This window comes from Mandrillus leucophaeus, unplaced genomic scaffold (assembly GCF_000951045.1).
Source record: "Mandrillus leucophaeus isolate KB7577 unplaced genomic scaffold, Mleu.le_1.0 Scaffold98, whole genome shotgun sequence".
In the NCBI taxonomy this organism is placed as follows: domain Eukaryota; kingdom Metazoa; phylum Chordata; class Mammalia; order Primates; family Cercopithecidae; genus Mandrillus; species Mandrillus leucophaeus.
The window spans coordinates 900,282-910,381 of record NW_012110696.1 but is presented as its reverse complement, the minus strand read 5'-3'; the positions used below and the strand labels follow the sequence as shown (position 1 = coordinate 910,381).

General features: G+C 61.4%; 1 protein-coding gene across 3 annotated transcripts in view; it reads right to left on the bottom strand.

Moving 5' to 3' along the window:
* Positions 1 to 6,957: 6,957 nt before the first annotated feature.
* Positions 6,958 to 10,100, bottom strand: part of ZFYVE28 (zinc finger, FYVE domain containing 28) — a 111,162-nt gene continuing 108,019 nt past the window's right edge. The window contains exons 11-13 of one of the 3 annotated variants that reach the window (XM_011970852.1): positions 9,015 to 9,119; positions 8,653 to 8,756; positions 6,958 to 8,209 (exon numbers count right to left, since the gene is read on the bottom strand). In XM_011970852.1, the coding sequence (XP_011826242.1) occupies positions 8,078 to 8,209; positions 8,653 to 8,756; positions 9,015 to 9,119 (341 nt within the window). In that variant the 3' untranslated portion in view covers positions 6,958 to 8,077. The remainder of the gene's footprint in view (positions 8,210 to 8,652; positions 8,757 to 9,014; positions 9,120 to 10,100) is intronic. The other 2 variants (XM_011970854.1, XM_011970853.1) reach the window with 2 other exon arrangements.

Below are 10,100 nucleotides of genomic sequence, written 5' to 3'. Positions count from 1 at the left end.
GTACGAGGTCTCGCGCTCTGCCCGCGGGTCTCGCGTGGGGCCGCGAACGACTCCCCTCCCCACCGGGCGCAGAGTGGCCCCGGGAAAGGCCCGTACTTGGGAGAGGGACACAGACGCTCTGAGCCTAAGAGCCAGGCCCCTCTGAGAGTGTCAGTGGGGAAACAGGCCCAGAGCGGGCGGGCTCATCAGATGGCCCAGTGGACGCCGGAGCTGAGGGAGGGCCCAAGTCTGGGGAAGGGACACAGACGTGCACCCAGAGTCGCGAGGCTCCCCAGAGTCGGGGGCTGCGTGCTCTGTGTCTAGTCTGAGGGGCAGGGACGATCCCAGAGGCAGGCGCTGGCCTCCTCTGGCAACGACGCTCTTTGTAGGGAGGGAAGTTGCCCTAAGTGGGGACGATGAGAGTGAACTCTTCATCAAATCCCGGCTGGCGGGTCTCCCTAGTGACCCCTGATCCTAAGGCTGGCCCAGGAGGTGGCAGGACTGGCAGCTCCAGGCTGGCCATGGCACCCCCCACCCTCTCGCTGATTTTTTATTTTATTTTTGAGACGGCTCTGTCGCCCAGGCTGGAGTGCAGTGGCGCGATCTCAGTTCACTGCAACCTCGGCCTCCCGGGTTCAAGCGATTCTCCTGCCTCAGCCTCCCAAAGTAGCTGGGACTTCAGGCGCATGCTACCACGCCCAGCTAATTTTGGTTTTTTGGAAGAGACGGTTTCACCATGGATGGTTGCGATCTCCTGACCTCGTGATCCGCCCGCCTCGGCCTCCCAAAGTTCTGGGATTACAGGCGTGAGCCGTCTCGCGCGACCCTTCTTGCTGATTTTTGAGGATGATGGCCTGGATGTGCCAAGGGCAGGCCCCGCATGCTGGAGAGTGTGGAGGCATAAGGTGACTGGACCCCTCCAGAAGTTCTCAGTGGGGCACAGGGGCTGCTGCTGCCAACGAAACTCAACAAAAAATGTAAAACCTCAGCACCAGGACCGGTGTGAAAGCTTCGTGTGCATCATCTCCCTGGGTTTTGCATGCCCGGCTTGCAGATCAGGACATGGGACTAGGGGCTCAGGGATTTGCTAGGGTCTCCCAGAAATAGCAGAATGGAGATTCGTGCTGCCACACATGACCCAGGGCTCTAGGAATGCAGAGGCCAGAGCCTCCTGGCCTGGCTGGTCCTGCTGGGTGTAAGCCTGTGGCGTGGGCTTCAGAATAATGTGTTCCCACAGAGCCCTGCAGGACCCGGTGGGGAACTTGGTACACTGCTATGAGACAGCCCTGCACAGACATTGAAACAACCCCCTTCATGTTAGCAGGGGCCCTTCCTGCTCCTGCCCCACAGTCACTCCAGGGCCCCAGGCAGAGCCCCTCACAAGAACTCAGCACCATGGCCCTCCAGGTTAGTCTGTAGGGCTGCTCAGAGCTGTGCATGGTAAAGAAAGGTGCCCAAGTCTGCGGAGGAGCAAGGTGTGTTTGGGCTCTGGGGACCCCAGCTCTCCACTTAGGGGTCAGCATTTTGCAAAGTTGCTCCATCCCTGCTTTGGCCGCCCGGTGAGTTGCTGCCGACACCTAAAGCAGACACCTGGCCTGGTACAAGTGCACCTGCTGGGCATAGTGCATGCCCCCTTCCTGCCATGGGCCAAGAGGTTTGTTCTGTATGGCAATGGGCAGCACAGGTGCTCAGGTGTGTCTGTGGGGAGGCACCTGCAGGCTGTCCCAGTCTAAGAGATTTCTAGCCTCAATTTAGGCCATTTATGGAATCACCCTCGCCTCCCCACCACACTGGGGACCAAGCACTTCCCTGGTGTCCCTGGGCTCAACTTTGCTTGGAAGTGTGGTCACCACTGCCTGGGGGAGCAGGAAGGAGTGGGGAGTTGGGAGGAGAAGCCGCAGGAGGCAATGGATGACGGAGGGCTGAGCTGCAGCCAGGGAGGGAGGTGCTGGAGGCATCAGCCAGCTGGGGCAGGAGGAGAGGGAAGGGGAGGGAGCAGCCAGGAGAGGCCTGGAGGTGATGTTAGCCTGGCCCAGGTGGCTGCAGGTGGGCCTGGAGCCCCGCCAGGAGAGGTCTGGAGCCCCTGGGGGATAGGGGTGCTGGTCCCACCTGCGGCTGGCAGGGTCTCTACACCCACAGGTTTCAACTTGTCCTTCCCAAGATGGGCAGAGGCACCTTGGGTCAGTGCCGGCAGGCACCAATGCCCATGGAGTCCCAGGGATGGTTGAGGAGTGGGGAGGACGTGGCTCAGGTCAGCCAGTTGGACCCAAGCCCTGCAGGGCATGGGCCATGCCCCCTTCTGTAGGGCAGGTCCCCCACAGGGTGTGGCATCTCCGGGGAGCTTTCTGTGGGCACAGGCTGCTGCAGGAGGCTCCTGCCCAGTCCTGCCCTTCTCCAGAGCCAGGACCTGTCCAATATGCACCAATGAAGGCTAGGAGAGAGTGGGCAGACATCTCCAGCCTCCTTCCATGGGGAGCCCAGTCCCCCTACCCTACTCTGGGAGGACCTCTCTATGCCACTCCGGGACCCTCAGGGTGCATCCCATTCCTGCCCCATCTTCTGGGCCCCACCTGGCCTTGCATTCTCCCTGAGTCGTTCACCCTCACTGTCTCCTTTTCCTCATGACGGCCCACCCGAGCCCACCCCAGGCAGGGGCTCCCAGGGAAGGGATGACCTGAATGCAGAAGGGTTTCCCCGGTTTTGGGTGGAAGGCCAGGGCAGGCTTGTCTTCTGCTGCCTGGATTTCCTGAGTTTTCTTGCCCCAGCTGCCATAGCCTCAGCTTCCCTGGCTGTGAACGGGGCTGGCGGTGCTGCCTCTTGGGACGTGTGGAGGACGGAATAGGACTAAAGGATTCCTGGTTTTGCTTGGGAAAGGCTACTGGGCTGACTCCCCACCCCCAGGATGTCTGAGAGTATCTAAGGCTGGCCCCGAAGAGACCTCCAGAAGACAGCTTCCTGGCCTTCCTGTGCCCACTGGGCCCCAACTTCCTTCCTCTGGACTCAGGATCCACAAACTCCTCATGGCCACACACACACGACTTCTTGGGGTGTCTGAGTCTCAGCACAGCCTCAAGGAGCACCCCTCACACACCCAGGGAGGGAAGGTTGGTGAGGCCCCGGCAACTGCAGAGCCTCCTTCCCACACTTCCAGGCTGACCAGGCCCTGATCCCCCCAACTTGGCCACTGACGCCCTGCCCCTCCCACCTTGGGCCTCCTGTCACTGGGTGGACTGCCTGCAGCCCCCAGGTCCCCTGTCCCAGCATTCTGGGCAGGAGGCTGCCCTGCCTCCACTCCATCAGAATCCTCCCGCAGCGCAGTCCCCATCTCCACAGCCCTGAGGGGTGGCGGGTTCTGGGTCTGTGGGGTGGCCCGGGTTAGGGCTGGAGAGCTGTGGCCAGCTCAGCATGCGCCCAGTGCCCCGGGGCCTTGGCTCCCCTGCACCAGGAGGCCTGGTTTTGTGCCGGCAGCAGGGGGAGTCCTGTGGGGCCTCTCCTTGAAGCCACCCTGGATTCTAGTCCTGTCACTTACCCTCCCTGAGCCTGTTTCCTGGGCTATAAAATCGGGGGTGATGGTACTTGCCTCTTGCGTGGTTGGGGTGTGCCATGGAGGATGCATGCAAAGGCCTGCGCAGCAGTGGGCTGGGCTAAGGGGTGCCCAGGAAGTGCCAGGAATGTGAACATCAGCTCCAAATCAGCAAGAGCCTCCAACCCCTCGGCCTTGCTCACAGAGAGACGGGGCTTAGGGGAGACAGGGCCTGCCCAGTCTCAGCCGGTCAGTAGCAGAGTCTCACTCAGAACCTGGGTGGAGCTTTGGCCGCCCAGGCTGGCCAGCCACGGGCACCAGGCCAGGCCTCTTGGGGGCCTTCCAAAAAGTTTGATACTCAGGAAAACAGTCTCCAGAATACAAAAAGAAGGCGGCACAATCAAAATGCATGGAGATGTAATTAAATGTTTACATAACCTAATATCCGCCTTATTTTTAAATTCAAAATAAGATAATTCTATTTGTGAACAATTGGTGGGGTACATTTTTTTTGTCACTTTACAAGGTTTTCCCAGCATGCTGATGACCCCAGACAACTCAGACAACTATAAATTAAATGAATTTCCTATGGCCCCAAATGTCCAAAAGCAAGGGAGTAAATTTTCCTTTCAAACACTTTTACAAGAGGAAAACAAGTTTATGAAAGAGGCTGTGGCTGCAGATTCAAGGCACTCGCTGTGGTGTCTGGGGGTGGCCTCCAAAATTGGGAGGACCAGAACCTCTGAAGCTGGATAGGCCCTGCCTGGTCCTGCTACTGTTCCGGGACTGCCTTTCTCCCCTGAGGCCTGGGGTAGAAGAGCAGGTCCTCCTCTCATGAATGGTAGGGGTGCTGCTATCTAGGAGGGTTTCCTGGAGGAGGTGGGTCTGTGGGGCCTGGGAGCACCTCCAGGACTCTGGGGCATGGGGGTAGTATGGGTGGGCACTTTGAGGCCTGCCTGCCTCCCCTGAGCTCCCACTGCAGAGTCCAGAGGGCAGGAAGTGCAGGGGCTGGGCGCTGGTGGAGGCATCAGTGCACAGATGCCACAAAGCTGCCTCTCCAGGGTTCTGCCAGCTCCCCGCCTAGCCCTGGTGGTACAGGTGTCCAGCTCCAACAGGACCACTGGGGGCATGGTCTGTCCTGCCCTTGGTCATTGCTGTACTCTCCAGGGCCTCTCTGGACCCTCCTCCCAGGTGTAGAACCTTGAGGACTAGGGCCTGGCCACTGGGTCAGGCTGTGCAAGGGTCTCTGTCCAGACGTAGGGCGCCTGGCCATGGTGGGGGGACCCCAACACAGGCAGGACCTCAGGGTGCGCTGCTTCGAGGAGGCAGTGGAGTTGGGCGGGCCCTGGTGGCCATTAGGGGCAACAACAGGACTCCTGAAGATAAGCAGGAGCTGCGGTGGGGGGTGGGGCAGGGCCTGGACCACAGGAGGGGAGGGGACGGTTCCTGCCTCAGACCCGCTCCCTGGCCCAGCAAGGACACCCACCACTTCTGAGCCTCCCTGCATTCTCGCCCCAGGCCTCCCCAGAGCCACCTGCCCCTTTGTTCACGGCCTCCTTATCTCCACTCGGCCCAGGAACCAGCACAGCCAGTGTGGGTGAGGAGCTTGCCGCCTGAGGAACGGCCACTGGACAGATGAGCAGCAGGGGACCCACCACAGTGCAGGTGGGTGAGGGCCTCGGGAGACGCCTTAGCCTGCAGTGGGCAGGGCAGGACAGGGTGGGGTTTCTCCCTTCTCCCCCACCTCGTCCCACCTCCCCAAGATCAGGTGTGGCGATGGTCTGTCTGCCCCAGGCTTCCTCCTGAGCCCCTTGGACACAGCAAGCTCGGGGGATCCTCCCAGCCCTGTGCATAGCGTGGGCAGTGCAGGGAGCGCTGGCCCAGGCAGCCCCAGCCTTTCTTCAGCTGCTGGGACTTGGAACCCGGGTGCTCAGGGGTGGGGACGTCCCTGCCTCCGCAGCAGCCTTCCCTGGAAATGGCCTCCAGACACCATCCAGGCACCATGGGCCATGGCCAGTGCTTCCTGGAGCACCTCCCCTCACAGGAACTTCTGTGTCTGCCTCTTGGAGACCCTCCTAGATGCCCACAGCCCAGTTCTATCACTTACAGACCATCTTGAGCCTCAGTTTCCCCATCTACAACACGGGGATGCCGCTCCCTCGAAGGGCTGTTGTGGGGAGAGGAGACAGCCCTGCTCAGGAAACAACAGCAGTGATGGTGATGGTGGGGAAACTGAGGCTCACAGGGGATGACCCCACAGCCAGATCCCATGGCACTCTCCTGCTGCCAACCCAGAGACTGCAGTCCCCAGCCCCATCTGTGGGTGGGTGACAAGTCTTCCCTTCTAGAGCCTTCCAGAGCTGGTTCTGCCTTGGCCCAGCCCCTCTCACCCCCAGGTCCTGGCTCTGCCCTTGGGGTGGGAATAGCCCCATGGGTGGGTGGTGACCACATGTCCTGCCTTTAGTATGGAAAGTCCCGCAGCCCAGGAAACCTCTCATTCCCGGGGGAACAAGAAAATTGGTCACCCTTTTTGGGGGGATCCTGCAGTCCCAGGCTTTCCTGCAGGGCAGCTCTGCTGCACAAGGCAGGCCAAGGCTGGCCTGGAGGGCTGCCAGGGACACAGGCCACATCCAGACCTCTGAGGGGAAGACCCTTCTTCTTGGTGTCTGCTCCCTCTGCCACTACTGACCTGGTGGACGAGGAGGACCCCCTTGCCTTAGCCCAGAAGGCGGCCACCACGGGTGTCTGTGAGGAGCCAAGGGATGCGGTGCAGCTTCGTGCAGCACAGCTGTCCACTGGGGTGGGTGTGGGGGCAGGCAGTCCATCTCAGAGTCCCCCAGTGTCCCTTCTCCTCTGCTCCCAAATAACTCAGCACTGCTCAGACGGGGCCCCACATTCCAAAACACTTTCTCCCTTGGCAGAAAGAAAGCACCCCTAGTATCTGCCCACCCACCAGTGCCCACCTCCAAAAGACAGGGTACCCGAGGCCCGTGGGCACAGCCCATTGTCAGGGCAACCCGGGCTGCGGCCATCCTCCCGAGTTCTCTCCAGGACACTCCAGAGGGCAGCCGCTCTGGGCGTGAGCAGCACAGCCCTGCAACCAGGGCCACCAGGTGGGGCAGGCCCCAAGTCGGGGTGGCCACGAGCACTAACCCTGCCCCCCACAGGCCAGGGGGCTGAGCGGAAGACGCCTGTGAGAAGAGGAGCTGGGCAGGTAGATGGGCAGGTGGGGACGGGCATCGCGGGGGCAGAGCCCTGGAAGGTGGGAAGGAGCCTGCAGGAAGCAGGGGGTGGCCACCGCTCCTGAGGGCTGGTAGGAGCCAAGTCCCGCCCTTCAATTGTCCTAAGAGTCCAGGAGCCTCCAGCTTCTTAGAGGAGAATGCATATTAGCACCAACACCATCGCTTTCCAGACAGAGAAAAAAGATCCGCGTTCACGGAAGAAAGGAGAGCGTGTGCAATCCTTAAATAGATTTATGGAAATGGCTTCAAATTACAGCATTTAGAAAATAAATATAATCTCAGTACATAATATTTCTTCCATTATATACTCTCCCCCCGACAGAAGCCGTTTCTATGCATGTGTACTCCACCGGTAAATAGTAATTAGATTTTATCCTAGAAAAGAAGCAGTAGGTGTGTCATCTCCAAAAATAAAACTGCAATCGTCATTGCAATGTGAAGCCTGAGATTTAAGCCTGAGGAGGTGTCTGCTGGGGCCACTCAGCTGCGGCAGCTTGGGTCCCAGGCCACTTTGGGGTCTGAGGAATTGGGCCAGGGTTCCAGAGGGTGCAGAGGGAAGGGGAAGTGGTGGCCGAGCTGGCGGCCCCAGGCGTCCTGGCTGACTGGTAAGCCCGGCCCAAGGCCCCGAGCAACGTCTGCCTGCGGTGTCAGTGCCTGGTCAGACCCCCACGCCATCAGCAGGGGGACAGTGGTGAGCAGACACCAGGAGCACCCTGCCCGCTTAGAGGACCACTAGGTCAGCTTCCCGCATCTCCCCACTCCAAGAAGAAATGAGATGCATGTTGTCAAGTCCTGAGGAAGGATGGTGAGGGGTGAGGGCTGGGGAACGAGGTGGGCAGCTGTTGGGGAGAATGGGCAGCCTGCATTTTGGGTTTGGGAGGCACATGGGGAGCCCTGCTGTGCCGCAGAGGCTGTGGAGTGGCCCTTGCTCTGGCTTCCAGATTCACCACAACAGCAGAGGCGGCAGAGTGGCCCCACTCTTGTACAGCTCTGTCACCCACCCCAATTCCCACAGCCCCAGCGGAGCTCCGAGGGACCAGTGGGAGGGCCCAGCCCTTCTCCGCCAGGCACCCTGCCCTGAGGCAGCTACCAGGCTCCTCCGGGTCCCCTGCTGGGCAAAGCTGACCTCCTGTTGGCCCCTGCAGCTGGCCCGGGGTCCCTGCGGGGAGGCCAGGATGGGCGAGACAGAGGCTCTGGATGTTCTAGAGGTCTGGGCGGCCCTGCAGCAGCAGGGGCAGCAGCCTCATGAGACTCAGTGAGATCGCCTGCAGCATGGCCCCACCTTCCTGGGGGTTCCTGGCCCGGGTAGGTTGGGGCTGCCCCTGGCGCCACGTCACAGGCCGGCCTTGTCGCTGTAGAAGGGCGTGACGTGGAACATGTAGCAGTGGGTGCACACTCGGACTGGCTTCACCTGCCCGTAGCGGGGCAGTGGTGCTGAGTGCGAGGAGCAGCGCGAGCAGAAGATCTGGAATGGGGTTGGGGCAGTGAGGGTCTGCAGCAGGCCAGCCCCACCCACGCTGACTCCTCACCCTCCCACACACCTGCCCACCCAGCTCAGGCCGCGTTGGTGGGTGGGGACTGCCCAGCCAGGGGTTGTGACCTTCAGGAGGCTGGGCTCTATGAGGGGCCCACATCCTGCACCAAGGCTGCTGCAGCCTCCTGTTCACACTCGCTGTCCCCTCCCTGTGGCTGGCTCTGCAGCAGCTGGGACTGGACATGGGCACCATCCAGGTCCCCGTGGTCAAATGCCTAGTCAGAGCAGGGCCCAGGACCTCCAGGAGCCTCTGCACAAGACCCCACAGGCCTCGCCGGCCGCCTTGGGCATCGGTCCTGACTTCCAGACCTCAGGCTGTGTCCGTGGAAGCCCTTGGATGCTGGGGGACCCTCCGTGCGTGGGGCCGCACCCACCTTCCCGCAGCTGCGGCAGTGGTGCTTCCGGCGGATGACGGTGAAGGGTGCTTTGCACGCCATGCAGAAGCCACAGGCCTCATCTGGCACCCACTCCGGGGGGTCTGTCACAACAACAGCAGCGTCACATCAGCAACGGCAGGGGCAGGTGGGCTGGGCCGGGACCCTCAACCCGCCCTGGGCCCTCCTTCCCAGACTGCCAAGCTGCCTGGCCTCCAGCCAGCCTCCCAGGGCGGTCTCCCAGCTCCCACATGCCCAGACCGGGTGGCCTGCAGCCCCTACCCCAGGAGGAAGGCTCCCCTGGCTCCTACAGCCCTCACTGGTGTCTGGTGCAGTGTCCTGGCCCAGACCCTCCCACACACCTTCGAAGTCCCCGTCGCGGGTCTTGGCTGCCAGTTCAGAGGATGACAGGGTCTCCTGGCACAGTGCACAGTCCTCCAAGGCCGCACTCCGCAGAGTCTGGGTGACTGGTGGAGAAGGAGGGTCGTCGGGGTGTGGTGAGGGAGGCGGGGAATCGATGCCGGGTCACCTGCACCTGCTGGGCACAGCTGGGGGCTTCCAGCGGTGGGGCAGCTCCCCACGCCCACCGGCAGTCTCGTGGCAGGTGGCACCACAGCAGGGTGGGGGCTGATCCTGGCTGGGGGTCTTCCTGAGCAGGGGCCTCTCCTTTGCACAGCATGGGGGCCCAGAAGCCTGTGGCTGCTGCCCCTGATAGGGGCATCCAGCCCTGGGGCCCCTGCATGGCACATGTGTGGCCAGGACTCCAGCTCACAACCTCTGTGTGCAGAACAGGGCGTCACCTGCCGTCTCTGAATCATGATTTCCAGAAGGCAGCCCTGCCAACCTCCCTGGTAGAATGCAGCCTGGCAGTGTGGATGCTGCAAGGCAGAGCTGGGTCGGCACACGGGCTCCTCCCTGCTGGCAAGGGTATGCCCTGCTGGGCCAGGGCTCCAGGACCAGGTGGGCTGCCCCATGTGCCCGGACACCCATGAGCAGAAGCCCCTGTGGTGAGGGGCGGTTCTGCTGGAAAAGTGCCTCAGCTCAGCACCAGAGCACCAGGCATGGCGAGCAGGGGCTTAGTCTCCTTTCCTGCCCTGGATCCCTCCCTGTGCCTAACCAGTCCCTGCCCTGACGCCTTCTCCCTCCCAGATAATGTGTGCACTGTGTGAGTGGGAGCGTATGTGCACGTGTGCGTGGGTGTGCATGGGTGTGTGTGCATGGGCGTGGGTATGCATGAGTACATGTGAGTGGGAGTGTATGTGCACATCTGTGCATGTGTGTGTGGGTGTGTACATGAGTACATGTGTGCACGTGTGAGTGGGAGTATATGTGCCCATGTATGCGTGTGTGTGGGTGTGTGTGCATGGGTGTGGGTATACATGAGTACGTGTGCGTGTGAGTGGGAGCGTATGTGCACATGTGTGCGCGGGTGCGCGTGTGTGTGCATG